Here is an 18,933-nt window from a genome sequence, read left to right as displayed (position 1 = left end):
CCTCACTCTGCTATATTTCTTAGCTGTGTGATCATTGAGCTTGACTCTAAGCCTCAGTCTCCTTCTTTGTGAAAGGGGGCTAGAAATTGTGTCCAATTTCATACTTAATGAGTGCTTACTACATTCTAGTTGCTTTAGTGTACCGCAGTGTACAAAACAGTCAAAGGTTCCTGTCCTGATGGATCTGACATTCCAGCAAGGAAGGGACAGTCAACAAAAGCATGATTACTATATAGTATGCCATGTTTAGTTCTATGGGGAGAAAAAGACATCAAAAGGAAGAGAGAAATCAGCAGTGCTCGGGACAGGGGTTGCAATTTTAAATAGGGTAGTGAAAGAGAGGTTTGAGCAAAGATATAAAAATGGTGAGGGAGTTAACAAATGGATCTGGGGAAGGGTGCAAAGGTCTTTAAGGAAGGAAGGAGCTTGAGCCACAGCAAGTCCAGTGTGGTTGGCACAAAGTGAGTGAGGAGTAGCAGGAGATAAAGTCAGAAAATGGGGTCCTCCGTAGAATTTTTGTGAAGACTGCTGAAGATGATAAGTGAATAACCATGTATACTGGCTATGTGACCAGCACTGTGCTAAGTAAGTACCTTACATCCATTGGGCTCACTTAGTCTGTACAACAACCCTGTATGGTAGGCACTATTATGACCGTGTTACATATGAGGAAATTGAGCTTTAGGCAGATTAAATAATTAGTCCAAGGTTGTAAATGCTAGTAAATGTAATGGCAAGATTCCAACTCAGAATTCACACTCAAGCAGACTTGGCTCTGGAGACTGTGCCTTTCACCTCTGAGCTGGCAGTTTCTCATAAGCAAATGAGCTGGAGCTGGGGCTGGTGAAGGAGGAGTTTGTGGAAGCAGGAGATCGGGGTTAAATGGAGATGGGGAAGGAAGCAAGACCCAAATAAGCAGGTCTGTAATAAGAGCAGAAGGCAGGATGCAAAGAAAAGCAGGCATAGCAAGCAGGGGCCAGAGACCTGGGCACCACAGCTGCTCTGGCCAGAGGGGCCTGACCACACTCACAGAGGAAATAAGAGCAACACACAGAATCAGGACCACCCAGTGAGGGCTAGCAGTAGACCAACGTGAATTCCTGGGGCCAGGAGAGTAGGACATTGTGGTCCTCAAAAAGCACAGACACCTGGTAAAAGTTATCCCTGCCTCCAGAGAAATAAACTGTAAGAAATGTTTAGGATAGTATGAGTAGTAAGTCAAATTTTAAGCTTGAATCAAGACCCTGGAATTTCTTCTTAATAATTTAAATCTGAGTTTTTGAAAAAAGCACCCTTGCTGTTTCTCCTAAGTGAAAACATGATACCAGCTAACATTTATTAAATTTATGAAATAAGTACCAGATATTGCATGGAGCACTTTGTACCCATAATCTCATTTCATCATTGAAACACAATGAACTGGTTTATCCCCATTTATAGATGAGGATGCTGAGGCTCAGAGAGGCTGATTCAATCACTAACCCAGGTACTTATAGAGGCAGAGATACCACTATACCCATTGTCTATCCTGCATGAACATCTCCTCATAACTATTACTCCATGCTGCCCCCTGCACTCTAGCCTGGGGCAGCATGAGGATCTGTGAGGAGCAGAGACAAGTGGGAGCAACTCCTGTTGCAGCACAGTGTTCTGGTTCCTCTCCCTTTTAGAGAGTTATCCTAACTCTGCAGTCTGATTCTCTGTGCCTGCCAGTAGGACAGGGAGCTGCTTGGTGTCCATCACATGGAACAGGGAAGCATGGTCTGCTCCAAACTTTGTGTAATTCCACAAGCTCAGAAACCTTGGGCATCTGCACAGCTGGTTGTCTGAGCTTCAGGATTAAAGGCACTGCAAGGGGCTTTGTAAAGAAGCTGAATCATAGAAGATTATCACTTCAACTCTTTCTGAATGTTCCTTACAATGCTCAATACCTCCCAGGAGCTCAGTCATTCTACAAAAGCCTAGTGGATATTGGACATACTTATGGCCACCAGCATCTTTCAGACACACTTCCTATAATTTAGGAATTACTCATAAGACTGCCTCCCTGTGGCAGAAGCTAGAACCTGCTCTGCCAGCTTCCTTTGCAGCTACAGCACTGGCATGTGCCTAATCAGAGACACTTGATCCAGACTTTGACTCAGGAGCTAGTGACACAAGAAGCGAGGGACAAGGAACTCACTCTCTTCTTTCTTTGGCTATAGATAAAAATGAATCCTCCTGAACAATATAGTAAAATAAAAATTCCACCCCTTCTCCACAACGACTCTTCTTTCCTTACCCAACTATACATTGCATACTGACACAGGAAAATCCTTAGCCCTTGCAAGTGTTCCTGGGCAGTATGTGCAAAAAATAATGGCAAGGGAACAAATAATGGGAGCTAGATCCGCTGCAGTTATGCAAGCAGGGAAAGAGAATAAAGGATTCACAGGAAACAGACACACAATACCAGATACAATTAGCCCCAAACCAATAATTCGATTCTGATTTCCCAACAGCTGAGTTAGACATCTCAAAGCATTGAAACTTCTGTTTTCTAGTTTCCCACAGAAGATGCCCCCTCGTACGGAGAAATACCCCAATAGCTTCCCAATGCCCTAGAGACTCCACTGGAGAGCAGATCATTGCTAAAGATTCTAAAAAGAACAAGACACAAAACCTACCTTCTCCTAGCATGAGGTCCTAGACCGTCTTTGCAGGTCAGCCTACATTTCTGTTCATGAGGAAGGATTCAAGATTAGGCTTGGGTTGCTTTAGAGACCTCTCCTGACCAAATGTCAGTGATGTGCTGCTATATGCTATTCTAGGGATACAGCAAGGAATAACAGATCACCCTGCTCCTGAATAAGCCAAAAGTCACTTAGCATTTAGCGTCACAGCAGCACTGAATTTACACCAGTTAAAGAGTTAGGGGTTCTGCAAGATTATATGCCTTGAGGCAGAGAAGAGCAAAACAAATGCACAAATGTATTTTGTCCCAGTAGATGGAAAACACAAAAACTAACAGACGTAAGACATGAGAGAGTTATACTGGCTGGGCGCAGTGGCTCACGCCTGTAATCCCAGCACTTTGGGAGGCCGAGGTGGGCAGATCATGAGATCAGGAGATCAAGACCATCCTGGCCAACATGGTGAAACCCCGTCTCTACTAAAAAATTAGCTGGGTGTGGTGATGCGTGCCTGTAATCCCAACTACTTGGGAGGCTGAGGCAGGAGAATCACTTGAAGGTAGGAGGCGGAGATCGCAGTGAGCCATGATTGTGCCATTGCCCTCTAGCCGTGATTGCGCCATTGCACTCTAGTGACAGAGCGAGACTCTGTCTCAAAATTAATAAATAAATAAGAGAGTTATCTTAACAGAAGCTCTGCAGTCTCATCTCCATGTGCCTGCCAGTAGGAAGGGGAGCTGCTCAGTGTCCATCTCATGGAACAGGGAAGCTCAGCCTGCTCCAAACTCTGTATAATTCCACAAGCTCAGAACCCTTGAGGATTAGCGCAGCTGGTTGTCTGAGCTTCAGGCACTGCAAGAGGCTTTGTAAAGAAGCTCAATCCTTGAAAATGGAAGGAAGGAAGGAAGAAAGGGAGGGAGGAAGGGATGGAAAAGGAAAGAAATATAGGAGAGAGGAGAAGCAATAAAATAAATACACCAAAAGGAAGAACTGAAAAGGTCTGAGAAGTAGAAAAGACATATTCTACTTATACATAAAACATTCTCACTTGGAAGATGGGATAAGATATCCTTGACTTTTAAGCTGTAACTGCAATGTCTGAATTCTTGAACTCCTCCAAGAAAATCACTCTTAGATTCACTGGAGTCTCATTGGTTTTCCCAAATCACTGAGAAGTATCTCTCAAACCTAGAATACCCGACTCAGACTTGACTAAATGACAAGCCAGAGGAATCTGAAACAGACACTTCACTTTCAGAATGACCTAAGTGCATTTGTTCTGTCGCATGGTTCAAGACACTCACATCTTTCTATTCATAACCTGAAATCTCAAAGAATGTGTTAAGAGAATCCCAAATGATTGCCTATTTCAGATGCACTGTCAAATATAAAGCTTTAGCAGCCCATCCATTGTCATGATCACAATCACAATGATGGTCTTTTTTTTTTTTTTTTTTTTTTTTTAAGAGTCAGAGTCTTGCTTTGTTGCCCAGGCTAATTCAAGTTTCTTTTGAGAACTCATCTCTCTAAAATAACAAGTCCACACCATAAGTGGCTGACCTGGCCATGACTCCAGTAATGCACACATGACCACAACTATACAAGACCCAAGACAGTTCTTGACATAGGGTTTTGCTAGGACAACAAGGAACGTAGAGTTGCTTCCACTGGTAGAATGTAAACTTGAGGATTCTAGCAGCCTCTGCATCGGAAAACTTGCCTCATAAGACAATCAACAAAAAGAAAGCAGAGTCCAGATCTAGACAGACAGAGACTATCCCAATAACACTGAGCATTTGGACTCAGCCATGCCTGAGGCCAACTACACCCTTGGTTTTTCAAGGATGTGAAATAAAGTCTCATTTCTCCCTAAGTCAGTTTCAGTTGAGTGTTCTTTGTTTGCACTAAGAATCCAGACAATACTTTCCTTGAATGTTTTTCTTATTTTCCATCACACACACCCAACCTGATTACACACAAACAATCCTCTACCTAACTTTGCCCTATGGCCAAGATGAACATGAATTGTTCTTCTATAAATTGCATTTGAATGCCTTCATCTCCAAAGCCCTTCAAAAAGGCAGCTGGCCTCTGTGATACTGACCATCAAAATCTTCTAAGGTACTCTAATGCATCAGCTCACTTTTTGGCTACTAGGATCTCAAGGACAGACAGGTCAACTGCAAATACCAGCTTATTGGCCATGTACAACCTACAAGAGCCAAGTAAATGTCAAACTCCCTGAGTTCTGCCCTTCCTGCTCCCAGGCCCTCTAACATTGGATATAGATTGCTGGAAAATGTTCACCATATTTCAAATCAAATGAAGAATGTTAGATGAAACACAGAAGAGCCTCAAATCACATTTACTGGATAAAACATAACTCTGCAACCTGTTAAGATTTCTTTTTTGTCCCAAATGAACTTAGAGGGTACGATTATTACATATTCATTACTCTCTAGGTTGGATTCTTGAGCTGTTTTTGATTGACAGCTGGTTATAATTTTTTAAACGAGTTTCTCCTACAGTAAAAATACTGTTGTATCCCAGAGGAATTGCAGAGCTAATCAATCACTCTTACATAACAACTACTCACTGTGAAAATAATGTCCTCGACCGAACAATGAACTTGAACACATATTCCAAAGCCTTCAGCGTTCTTAGGATTGGCTCACATTGCTCCCCTCTGCTGGAGGTATCCAAGTAAGTCTTCAGCACTGTCATCAATTTCCTGAATAAGGGATAATATTTTCAAAATACATCTCTTTCATCATGGTAATTAGTTTGCTCAGTAAATTATAAGGCATTCAATCAAAGGTTAAAGGTGGTAGTAGAGCCAAGCTCACTTACTCATTTGTAAGCATAAAGATAACTCTGCATAAAAATTATATTTATTACAGGGAATTAATAAGTATTTCCTGCACATAAAAAGCCAGCAAAGAAAAAGATAGGGAGGAAAAAAAAATCTTTTGACTAGGAGAACTAGTCACAATCAGGCTACAAGTGGGAATAATGGGGAATAATGGTGGCAATAATGTCTTTTTTTTCAACTTTTTCTTTCTATAGAACATGTTCTTGTCATATCACAGAACTCTAAGTTTGCTTAGGAACTTTCTATGTTTCTTCTTTACCATAGGGCAGACTTCAAATTACTTGGCCTGACTTTCAAGGCCCCTTCACAAACTGGTCCCCACCAAACTCCCTGGCATCATCTCCTATCTCTCACCCTCTCCCTACACCCAAACCAGACTGAGCTACTTGGCATGTGCACTTTCTTCTCTGTAGCTCCCCCGCTGTTTTTGTTTTGTTTTGTTTTGTTTTGTTTTGTTTTGTTTTGTTTTGTTTTTGAGATGAGTCTTACTCTGTCACCCAGGCTGGAGTGCAGTGGTGTGATCTCTGCACACTGCAATCTCCACCTCCCGGGTTCAAGTGATTCTCCTGCCTCAGCCTCCAGAGTAGCTGGGATTACAGGCTCCCACCACCATGCTCAGCTAATTTTTGTATTTTTAGTAGAGACAGGGTTTCACCATGTTGGCCAGGCTGGTCTCCAACTCCTGACCTCAGGTGATCCGCCTATCTTGGCCTCGCAAAGTGCTGGGATTACAGGCGTGAGCCACTACACCTGGTCTTCTCTGTAGCCTTTAAGTCCTGGTGTCCACTCAAGAAATGAGAGCACACTAGCTGAATGGATGAATGAGCACTTCCAGGTACCACTGCAACCATAAGGCATTCATCCAAACCTATGGGTATTCCACATTTTTAATGATATCCAAATAACCCAAGCATAGGTTAGATTTTGTTAGAGAATGGAGAGCTCACACAGATTAGTCACAAAAGAAAATTACTCAAGTTCCTGTGCCCTAGGCATCCTGACAGGGCAAGAAGGTGGTAGAGAAGAAGTTCCCTTGTGCACAATTACTTACTTGTAAGCCAAGGTCGCACTGAAATGCTGTTGGATGTAAGCCTCCAGAACGGTGTTGAAATGCTGAAATTTCCGGTCTGCAATGAGTCCTATTATGTAAATCTGAGGAAGATGCAAGGCAGCAGTATTTTCAGGGCAAACCCAGGGCAGGAAGCCATCTTTACCTGGCATAATTCAACCCCCATTAAAATCCTTTGCCCAGGAATTAGCTCACTAATACATAATGAGTTCTCTTTACTAAGGTAGCATCTTCCCAAAGAAAATGTTTCATGAAGTGTGCTGTGGGGTGTTATAAGATGAAAAGGATTTCATGGTCAAATAGGTTTTGAGAAATGTCAGGTTATCATTATTAGACTGTCTTTCTTATTGCAAAACTTTTTAGAATCTTTAATATACTTATGTACATTGTGAATCTCTAAAAGGGTCATGCAACATTCAACACTTCCCTAAATTAATTAATCAAAGTATATATTTGTCATGAAACATCTTTTCTGAGAGCTAGCATTCTAGGGTACTCTCTGGGGAAGCACTTGATTAAGCCACAGTTGTCTCTCAGTAACCTCTTTAAAAATGCAAATATCCATGACACAAGGGGTTAACACTTAAAAACTTTGCTGGGCACTGATTCCCTAATGCAGATGTTTCTTGTGTTTATTTTGACATAACACTGAGAAAATCTGAGTCGAGATAGGGAAAGGACAAAAAGACCATAGGGGAGGACTAAAAGAAGGAAGATCTGGATGGTACAGCATCATGAAAAGTTCTGGGTGGGTAGGAGAAATGTAATGATTAGTGAGCTGGAGGAAATGGGGAGAAGAAGGTGAAAGGAAAGCTAAGAAACATTTTGGGTGCTTTACAACCTAGCCAGGGACTAGCTCCCAACATTCATAGAAAGCAGAAGCAATCATTCACAATATCCAGCCTCATGTACCTTCAGCCAGTGTCAATCTGACATCAGCATTTAAAATTCCCCTTTCACCCACCATGCCTCATGCTTTCAAATGAACTGGCAAGAAGCAAAAGGAAATAGCAGCTCATTATTGGTCTTGTTGCCAAACATTACAACACCTCCAAAGAATTCATGAAAAAGGCCATGAGGGCCATGAGGGTCATGAGTTCTCAGTATTTTCACAGTAAGACATACATTAATGCCTGTTGTCACTAGACACTTTTCCCCTCTCTCTTACCAAGGCATCAAAGACGAGGATGTCATATTCATCACTTTGAGAATGCTCCATCATGATGTTGAAGAGGGCATCCAGAGTATCCTGGAGAAACTGGAAGAAATAACGAAGGTTGCACTATTTCAGAAACAAGACAAAGTGCAGGTGAACCAGCAATCCCACTCCTAAGTATCTATAAGAGAATGAGAGCACACATCCACCACATGTCATGCTCAAAACGTCTACAGTAGTTTTACTCACGAGAGCCAGAAGTTGGAGGAACCCAACTGCCCATCAACAGCAGAATGGATGCACAGATGGTGGCATGTTCACACTAAAGAATACTACACAGCTGGACTAAAGTGCAAACTACTTCCACAGGCAGAAATGAGGATGATTCTCACAAGCATTATATGCAGTAAAATACATCAGGCACAGAAAGTACACTCTTCACTATTCCATTCTTATGAAATTTGAGAGTAGGCAAAAACCCATCTACAATGATGGTTGTCAGGACAGTGATTACCCCGGGGGACTACTGGCTGAGAAGGGGTATGAGGGAATCTACTATAATGCTAAAAGTAGTCTGTATCCTCTTCTGGGTGGTGAGTACACATGATGTGTACGTGTGTAAAAATCCATTATGCTATACTCTTAAGATAACTGCTCTGTATCTATTTCATCATATGTATATCATATTTAAATAACAAACTTTTTTTTAAAAAAAAAAAGAAAAAAGAATGCAAGAGGAAGACAACAAAAGCCTCATCTCTTCCATGACTTCTCCAAGCTACCAAAAGGCTACAGACTTTATTAAAGTGGTGTCTTGGGGAGTTACTCTGCCATTGCTGAACGAGGTAGATGGGTCAGTGGTACACATTTACAGCATCTGGAAATTCTGCCACTGCTTCTCCAGGTAGAGGCAATTAAATAAAACTTGATTTTCCTCCCTCCTAAGGGATGGGTCAATATTTCCTATAATCCCTCAAAACACAGAGCTACCATATAAAGATGTTTAATCTCAGAATTTCTAGCTGTATCAAGGAAACAAGATCTCCAGGACCATTGGGAAACACTTGTCCCAATTCATAAGGCTGGAGAGAAGGGTTGCTTTAATTAGATTTGCACTTCAGACGCTTTCTATTCTCCACTACCATGTGGATGCAATAATACATCTGACATTTGCATTGTTTTCTGCTTATTTCACTTAAAATGTAAGCCCTGATGTCTTTCCCTTTCCCATCTTTAATACATAATGCTCTCCAAGCAGCAGAAACCAAGAATACTTTTTATTTCTAACAATGATGTGTGGGTAGTACTAACAGATCATACTACTCTATATATATGTATATATACATATGCACACATATATATGCTCACACACATACATACATATATATGAATATACATATATATCAACATATGACAACAAAAATAATAATTACCATTTATTGAACTTTGTTTTATATGCTTTGGTTTAATTGTTGTGTACTATGTGTAAGAGACTGTTGAGTAAGTTTTAAATATTATCACCTTGAATGCTCATAACAGCCCTGAGAACTATGTCACTTTTATATTATCACATAAAGTTGGCAAGTGGGAGAGCTGGGATTTACACCCAGGCTCATCTATTTCCAGAGATTGAGCATAACCATTGTTTTCTGGCACCCAACATTCAGTGCCATTGAACCAAGTCACTCCCCTGGATTTCCCAATAAAGATTCCTCAAGGCAACTCGGGAGAGTGTATCCTACTGTTGGAAGAAAAGTTTCCCCATGTCCTTCAATACCTTGTTTTTCCCCTGAAGCCACCCACATGGAGAGTTCTGTCACTAGTGTAAGAATACAAACAAAATGAAGCCCCACTGACCTTCACCACTTCCTCTCCATCCACAATCTTCAATTTTTCTAAATTCTCCTGTAGCAGTTGAGGCTTCATACGCCACTTCAGCAAACCCAGCAAGCCCACTAAAATAGAGTCCAGACATTCAGAAGTATCATTACTGGCCTAACTGTCCATATCAGGACCTCCTTGGGTCTGCAAGCACATGCACACATGTACACACACACAGACACACACACTCCCCACAGACACAACTCTTGATGACCCCATTACCATTCTGAGTGAGCTTTGTGGAGCACACCAGGGTGGAAATGGAGAACACATCCCGGGAGCTGACAGAAAGCCCCCCAACACTGCTGGAGCTCCTGCTCAGCGTGGCCCCCTTGTTTTCCACATGGTGTCGATAAGAAGGAAGGGTCAGGTATGCGCTGGCATCCTCCATCTTCTTGCTGTCCCCCTGGAAACAACACTTGGTTACTGCCCCAAGCCAAGGCTCCATGCCCAATGCCACACAGAGCTTGCAGCAGACAAATTAGACACTGTGAAGTGGGGAGAGTCATAAAGAGTGAAGAAAATCATCAGAGAAGCAATAGACATTGGCTGGTGAGGCAGGACTGTTTTTCCACAATATAGGTAAGAATTCAAAGACACATTAATAGAAAGGGGGTTGATCCACCAGGTGAAAGCTCTGTGAACCTCATTAATGGCAAAATAAAAACAGAATTGAAAATTCCCAGACAGTACATTTTAATTCATCCTTTTTTTGAGACCATAATATCTGCTCACCAGCAAAATAAGGACTCTAGCTTAAAGAGGAATTTAATGGCAAAGGCACTAAGTAAGAGTGTGCTGGGATCTGGACCCTGTTTTGCCATTCACAGGTCTATGCTATCTTGAATACACTATTTTGCCTCTTTGTGTCTCATTTTTTTTTTCATTAGTAAACTGAAGACAATCATCATCCCTACTTCCTAGAATACCTGAGCAGATAATATGGAATAATGCATATAGAATACATAGCAGAGTGATACACACATAAATGAGTGGCATGCTAAAATGAATGACTAGAGGTAGGCATTACAGAAGATAACATTTATCTTACTCCGCACCAGGAGTGAAACCAAGTGTTTTATATGCCTTGGTTCATTTCATTTAAGCCTCATAACAAACATATGAAGCAGACACTGTTATTATCCTCAGTCAGGGAAACTTGGACCTAATGGGGGTAAGTAAAAGAAAATTGACTGCAACTAGGCCTCTGACCCCAAGGAGTTCACATTCTGTCAGGGAAGAAGGGCTTTCAAGCCAAGAACTCTATGTGTGATAAATGAGAAAACAGAGGCTGTACAGAAGAAAGGGGGTTTTCTGGAAAAGTCAGAGAGACTCAGAGAAGAGTACAAGAGTACTATGAGATGAAGCCTTGACGAGGCTGTGTTTGCCATGCATCCCACAGGCAAAAGGGCAATTTCAGCCTACAAGGTTAAGAAAGCCAAGGGCAAGGGTGTGATCCATGTGCTGGCTACTCAACCTTGCTCCACCTCACAGCCATACACTTGCCTCCAGCCAGGTGCTAGTAGATGCATTCTGTTGTCATAAGAAGACATGTGGAAAAGCAGCAGGTAAAAACCAGACAAATGCTCCTCCATGTCTCAAAAACAGTCCAAGTCTCATAATGTAAAAATAAAAATAGTGGACATCTGCACTCCCTTTATAGTTTAGATGGCCCTTTTGCATGGGTCATCCTAGTGGGTTGTCATAAATATTGCCATAACTGCTTAAGAAAAAAGAAACTGAGACTCAGGAAAACATGTGAGATGAGTCCAGGCTTAGTCAGCAGCAGGATCAGGACTGCAGGTTTTAATATTTTCCCATTAGCTACAATGCAGCATCTCTCAAATGTTTATTGTACATCCTCTACACATGCCACAGAGGTCCCTACAGAGTCAAGAGTATATAACAGTCATTAACAATAACCTTTCTGTAAATAACAATAACCTTTTCCATGTATTGAGTTCTTCCATGTACTCATCATTGCTATGTTTACATCCACTGTCTCATAATTTTCACAAATATTCACTGAGGGCACAAAGATGAGGAAACAGAGGCCCAGAGAAGTCAAGAGTTTATAAGAGGCCACAAAGTTGGTAAACTCTGGTGTGTGTGATTCTGGGGTCCCTGCTGTTGACCACTAAGCAATTTTGCCATCACCCCCTTTCTTCCTGCACTCCCCTCAGTGCAGAGCTCCTTCCAACTCATGGTACCTTGAGGACAACTAAGTCATGGAATCCATCGTGTAGAGTAGTCCCATCTTCTTTCATCAGCTTCACATAGGACATGGCAAAGTTCTTTTCTCCTTTATCTTTAGCTGGAAATAGCATTGTGGGGTCAGGAAAGAAAATGATACATGGGCCACCCAGCTCTTCCATTCTTCTCCCCTTAGGGGGAGGTGCAGAGATGCCATTCAGTATGGTACTCACATTCCAGAGATGACCGATGTCGAAACATGAATCGCAGATGGATCCTCTGCATGTCTTCAATAGGGACAGCCACCTCAGCAGACAGAAACAGAGCTCAGAACACAATGAGTTAAAGGGCCCTCCCCACTGCACCCCCCCACACACTTCCACAGCAGCCTGACCATTTAACTGAGAGAGCTGCCTGCTGATTTACAACCCATCCATCGAGGCTGATGAACTGTAAATAAATTACAGAAGAACTAGCTATGAAGAGAAAATAAAGTACCAAATGTAATCCATTTGGCAAATTGCATTCCCAGCCAATGAAAAGAGGTCTGTAAATTATAGTGAGGAAAAATGAGTCTCCCCAAATTGATATAAAAGTCACATAACTTTAGCACAGGATTTGATGCACTGCAAACTGCACAATGCACATTTTCCTTACACACTCCAGGAGTTCTGGCAATTGCAGCAGGGATTAGCAAATTAACAATGGTTGTTAGGGGGTTTGCTTGAGGATTCTCATTTATGCAAATTAATAAAAATGCTTTAATCCAATAATATTTGGAAAAATCCTAGGGCTCATCTCACCCTTGATCAGACACATGTCCAGATGTTTTTGATTCCAAGGACACTGAGCTAAGACAACAACCCACTGGTCACCCAGGCATCCCTGTCCAGTGAATGACCCACTGATACCACTGATTGTGATGCTTTCAGCCTGGCTCTGTGCTGCCCACCTCCCAAAGTCTCACAGCTCCTCTGCAATCTGAGATTCAGGCCAATGCAGAGAAGGTTAGCTACCTGAGAGAAGGACACTGATTTTAAAAAGGAATACATTTGTACTGTACAGATGCCTATTAAACGCCAAAACAAATGTATACTTGGGGGCACTTTCTGTTGCAGAAAATGAGGCTTGAGCCTGAGGAGGTCCACCATCCTGTCTATGTTTCAGGCAGAGCAAAGGAACTGAGGGTCTCATGGGTAACTGCAGCCAATTCATCCTTTCCCTGCGTGTTGAATGTTCACTAGAAGCTACAATCATGTGGGGTGCTGGCCATGCTGATACAAGGCAGAGTCCTCACACTCAAAGAGCTCATTGTTCCGTGTTACACATGGGGCAATGTGTAACAGCCCTGTGACAAGGGCTAGCAAGGAGATACAACTGAGGTGCAAGAGAGAACAGATAAGGGAAACCTGACCTGGTACATTAACTTTCTGACCTCAGAGTTGACCAGGTCATCAATTTGAAGGCATTGGGTATGGGGAGACACACTGAGCAAAGTAATAATATGTGTAATAAGTGGAGAACTGCTGGGGTTTGAATAGCTCTCACTGAAAAGGAAGTCATGTGTGCATCTTGTGTTTGGAGTCAGAGCCCGGGGGGAATAAAGAATGCTGCTAATGATAAGGCAGAGATATCTGAAGCTATGATCAAGCTTCAGTGTTCACTGAATTAATTCCAAATCCTTATTCCAATGCAGGTTATTCCTTTCTGCTTAGTGTGACGATCTGGTAATGTAATATTTGTAGTTAATGTCACTTCTGTCAAGGAATTATTCCAAAAGGGCATCTTTCAGGCATTATACAGCCTGTGATAGGCTCACATTGGCTTGCAAGCTCTGTCACTCCTCATTGCTGAGTAGAATGGTGCAGCTTGATGAACTGGGCACCACCCACAAGAGGACTATTTGACAATTCCACTTTGGTTACATCCTGCACCAAGGAAGGGTGATCAAGGGAACCAGGGTGCTCACCCACCTGGCCTCCATTTCCACTGGCTGACAATACCACCAGACACATGCTAGGGGGTCATTTCAGATTCAGAGAGGTGCCTCCAAGGACCCTAAGCTCTTACAGATGGTGACTTCTGCTATAACCTAGAGCTAAAGAAGTTTTTCTGTCACTCTATGTCCCTCCAGTATGTTCATGACTGGCCTCAGAATTGAGTTAGATATTTCATGAAGAGAAACATAATATATTCTCATATGTTGTTCACAATCACATTGATCCATCAAGCCTCCCACCTGCTTTGGCTAAAACAAAGAATTTCTAAAATATGTTCAACAGAATCCTAGCCCCAGGATATGACACCAGGAAAAAGGAAAATGCTCGGTAGTCAATGAGTTTTGGGACGTGCTCTGCATTCTTATTTCCTTTTGCAGATCTGCAGAGCACATTTACATCTCAAGGGCTCTAAGAACTTGACATAAGGAAGCCTTTAACTTCTATATTTGTTCTCAAGTTTCTCACATTTGACCAGGAAATGTTATTTTAATACATTTAATGTATGAATTTTTTTTTTTCTGAGAAGGAGTCTCTCACTGTCACCTAGGCTGGAGTGCAGTGGTGCAATCTCAGCTCACTGCAACCTCCACCTCCCAGGTTCGAGTGATTGTCATGCCTCAGCCTCCTGAGTAGCTGGAACTACAGGCACATGCCACCATGCACGACTCATTTATTTATTTATGTATGTATTTATTTTTTAGTAGAGACAGAGTTTCACCATGTTGCCCAGGCTGGTCTTGAGCTCCTGACCTCAGGTGATCCACCTGCCTCAGCCTCTCGTAGTGCTGGGATTACAGGCATGAGCCACTGCACCTGGCCTAAAACGTTATTTTAATAAAACACCACTTAGTATTCCACAAAACATTTTGCGGGGAGATGCCATATGAGAAGGACCTGGAGGGAGACTGCATCAGATATCTGGAACAACTATACCTTCCCTCTGCCTTCTCCCCACAACTACACAGAGAGGCACAAAGCTGCCTGCCACTACCAATTAGACTGCCTGTAGAGGGGTGGTTAAAAAACAGGCAAGGGTCAAGTGTTTGAAGGGCATCTTGAAGGAATGCAAAATCTAGTTCAATTTTGCAGACTGAGATAACTGCCAAGTATAATCAAGAGTTGTATTAATTGAATAAGTACTCTCTTCCAAGGACTTGTCTGACAGTATTATGTGTATTAAGTCCTTTTACTTCCACAGTCAACCTATTGCTCCCATTTTACAGGTGAGGAAACCAGGGCACAGAGCAGGTGAATGACTTGCCCAAGGTCACACCATTGGTGAGCATTAGGGCTGGAATACGAACCCAGACTCTCTGGGCCTAGGGTCTATGTGCAGAACTGCCTTGCTCAACTGCTCTCATTAAAAGGAAGAAGGCTGGGCATGGTGGCTCATGCCCATAATCCCAGCACTTTGGGAGGCCAAGGTGGGCAGATCACTTGAGGTCAGGAGTTTGAGACCAGCCTGGCCTACAAGGTGAAACCCCATCTCTACTAAAAACACAAAAATTAGCCTGGTGTGGTGGCACATGCTTGTAATCCCAGCTACTCAGGGGGCTGAGACAGGAGAATCACTAGAACCCGGGAGACAGTGGTTGCAGTGAGCAGAGATGGTAAAACTACACTCCAGCCTGGGCAACAGAGTGAGACTCTGTCTCAAAAAAAAAAAAAAAAAGAAGAAGAATGCTAATTGTTCCAGTCAGTATTCTGCTCCCTCAGCTTGCAGAGATGAGCACAGACCCAGAGCCAGACTGCTCAGGTTTGAATCCCAGCTCTGATATTTCCTAGCAGCGTGGTCGTGGTCAGGCTACTTACCTGTTCAGTGCCAGTTTCCTCAACTATAAAATGAAGGAAATATTAGTACAAACCTCACATGGCTGTTGTAAGCAATACATAAATTATTTAAATAAAGCACTTAAAACAGTGCCTGGTTCATGGTAAGAACTAGACATGTGTTTGCTGCTATTATTAATTATTACCTTGACTGTTTCCATCCAGCGTGGCTGTTTGACTTGATAGTACACAACGGAGCGATACTCATTCATGGGCTTGTCCCCTGCTCCCACGCAAATTGCATTCTGACCCAAGAAAAACAAAGTGAGGGAAAAGACTACAGAATTGTCATTTTCTGTGCTTGTGCAGGTTTGGTCCCTAGGCCACGACCAGCCTTAGGGCCTGGGCCAACCCTGCCTTCCCTAGCCCTCATGCCAGGTGCCCATAATGGCTCTTTCTCTATTACAGATTTACACAGGAGTGCCCCAGCCACAGGACTGACAGGCACTTAACTACAGAAATTCCATTACTTCCATTCTGGAAACCACTGGAGTGCACCAGGGCATTGATGTGGCTGCCTTATTGTAAGTGACAACCAGCCTTGGAGTTACTGCACACTGCCAGTCTTATTAATCCTATTTGTTTCCTAAATGTGAATGTGCAGAAAGTTTACTAACAGGCTCAGATCAGCCAAGCAGCAACTCTTTGCGATGAATTTCTACAGCTAACACGTCAGGGCGGTGGGCAGTGCTGGACCAAAGGAGAGAGCACAGGCTTCAGAGAGACACATGAGCACCTGCCTTAAAGAACAAGTCTGGGGTGAGGGGGTTCCGGGGAGGAGGCTCAGTTCAGGTCACAATAATGGAAACATCTTCTTGGTACTCCATGCTGTGCACCGGGGTATAGGAATGGGTCAGACATTGAACCTGACGTGAGCTCACAGTTTAGTGCAGGAAACATTAGGGAACACATCATGACAGCAATGCAACGTGATGACAGACATGTGTACACACTACTGTTGGGCACAGAGGAAGGACACAAGGACAGGTGAGGAATCAGGGAAGATTTGTTGGAGGCAATGACAGTTGAGAATCTTGAAGAAAGTTTCCAAGTTGGCACACAGCAGAAATGTGGGAGGGGCTTTCTGAGCAGAGACTGAGCACAGAGCACACATGTCCAAGTGGAACATTTATTCCTTGCCATAAAAATCACCCTCAGAGGTTCAGAAAGGAGCTGACTCACAAGGAATGACCTCCTGGTCACATACAACAATGCCTACTTCTATGGTCATTCCAGCCGTTTGGCCGCCAAACAAGATCCAAGCTAGGATTACCCAGAAGGGGCCCGAAGTGTGGTTTTTATATTAGGCCAAACAATTTTCAACCCTCAAATTGCCAGATTCATAAGATTTGGTTTTGGAGCCCCAGCCCCTGAAATTGCAAACTGTGTGCCTCTCGGCATGTTGATGGTGAGCGAGTCATGCCTCTCATGAGATTCAATCAGATTCTCCCGTGGGTCCTTGACCTTCAGCAGGCTGAATCACCAAAGCTGGCCACATACAGGCACTCCGTGAGCCCTGGCCAACCATGCTAACCTGGGGAAAGGAAGACTCGCCCTTCGCACTGGAAATCTCCCCGTGGGCTTCCGAGGTATGGAAAAGGAATGAGCTCAGTTTCAATATTGACTGACAGTACTTGCAGCCAAATCGATCCATTTGAAAACAGACTACACAGCAGTCCTTTCAGAATGTATCTTTAAAAGAAAAACAAGTGTAACCAATGAACCAGAACTGAGTGAAGACACACAACTCTCCTTGTTTTTCCATGGGATGAAGCCTTCCAGAACTTCCCGAGGCACTGAGCTAAAAACATGCTTCCAAAGTCTTTCTAACCATTTAGAGTGGGCTTTGTGTCCAGCATCACGCTAAGCCCTGCACACACACCACCTCGCTTAATTCAGTCCTCATAGCCACCTCTGATGCTTACTGTCAGCATCCCCATTTCACAGCTGGGTAACCTGAGTCCCTGAGAGATTAAGCCACTTGCCCAAAAAGTGGCAAAGCCAGGACAACATCACAGACCCTCTAAATACTCATCCAGTGTTCCTTCTATAAGAACCTAGATGCCTTCCAGCCTACAAAGATTTATATCTGGTGACATTTATGGGCTTAGAGTTTCTGTAGTTACAGTAAATCCCATGTAGCTTACAAAATCAGAAACTACACATATATCTCTGGTGAAAGTAAAACTGCCACATGGCAGGCAACTGGATCTCACAAAACTGTACTGATGATGAAAATTTTTGATTTCCTAAGGCTGGAGAAAAAAGTCTCAGTACCAGTCAGAGAAAAGCCAAAGATAGTGCCATAGGCCTCAGCACTTCAGAGAAATAACAGTGTTGGGAAGTGCACTGAGAGAGCATTGTGACCAGGGACTGAGCCCAGTTCTAGGGAAAATATACACTGGTATATATCTCAAATAACACTGTTCCATAATTTTCTACATTGCCTATCCCCATGGCCCCCAATTAACAGTGAGAGCCCCTCATAGGTGTGGGAGACTTCAGGTCAGTTGAAGAAAATCTGAGTACAGATCAGAAAGCCTGGAGGCGTTCATGTTGGCTTGGCCTTAGAAGAAACATCTCTGCAGGAAGAAAAACCAGGCTCCTAACACATGTCCTGTTTACTTGGTAGGAATCAGGTGAGAAAGAGATGACACCAGGGATGTGAACACACTTTAGGAAAGACAGTGTTCTCCTCTCACAAGACCACATCATGGGATGTCGATTAGCATGCCTAAGGTAGGAATCAGGCTGGGAGCTCAGTATACCCTTCTAATAATAATAGCTAAATTTAATGCACACCTATTATGTAGATTACCTCATCTGATATTCACAAGAGCAAAGTGCCATTGCTGGTCCTATTTTCAGACAGAGACTCTCAGGCTTAGAGAGGTTATGTAACTGCCTCAACGTCCTCTTACTAATTCAGGCAGAGCTGGGCTTTGCACCTGGCTGTCTGGCCCCAGGGGTCATGGTCTTAACCACTATCCCATACTTCCCCTATCCCCTGCCTCCACCGCCTCAAGTTGGGTGGTCTCAGAAGAACAGAGGTTTCTTGGCCCAGCATCTAAGCCTTTCTCTTTCACCAGAATTTGCTTCTGGCTGGATTGCCTGTTTGACTCCCTCAGGTCCCTCAGAGGGCTTCACCCTGCACTTGGTCCTCTTCTCTGAATGTGACCCTCCCTCCTGTTGCTGGGTACTTACTGCAATACTAGGTGCCTTATACCTATGGCGTGTTTTGTCTGTTTGTTGAGAAAGGG

At 43.1% G+C, this 18,933-nt stretch overlaps 1 protein-coding gene across 8 annotated transcripts in view; it reads right to left on the bottom strand.

The window, feature by feature from the left end:
- DOCK2 (dedicator of cytokinesis 2) overlaps positions 1-18,933 on the bottom strand; it is a 442,545-nt gene that overhangs the window by 355,337 nt on the left and 68,275 nt on the right. For all 8 annotated transcript variants that reach the window (XR_001718032.4, XM_016954162.4, XM_063811659.1 and 5 more), the window contains 8 exons: positions 15,820-15,918; positions 12,077-12,149; positions 11,861-11,964; positions 9,873-10,056; positions 9,627-9,724; positions 7,782-7,871; positions 6,596-6,696; positions 5,269-5,403 (listed from right to left, as the gene is read on the bottom strand). Coding sequence is in view for 7 of the 8 variants with exons in the window: in XM_016954162.4 (XP_016809651.1) it covers positions 5,269-5,403; positions 6,596-6,696; positions 7,782-7,871; positions 9,627-9,724; positions 9,873-10,056; positions 11,861-11,964; positions 12,077-12,149; positions 15,820-15,918 (884 nt within the window). In the remaining variant the exon portion in view is untranslated. The remainder of the gene's footprint in view (positions 1-5,268; positions 5,404-6,595; positions 6,697-7,781; positions 7,872-9,626; positions 9,725-9,872; positions 10,057-11,860; positions 11,965-12,076; positions 12,150-15,819; positions 15,919-18,933) is intronic.

The sequence above is a fragment of the Pan troglodytes genome, chromosome 4 (genome assembly GCF_028858775.2).
Source record: "Pan troglodytes isolate AG18354 chromosome 4, NHGRI_mPanTro3-v2.0_pri, whole genome shotgun sequence".
NCBI lineage: Eukaryota > Metazoa > Chordata > Mammalia > Primates > Hominidae > Pan > Pan troglodytes.
The sequence above is the reverse complement of the archived record's forward strand: the minus strand, read 5'-3'. Positions and strand labels throughout refer to the sequence as shown.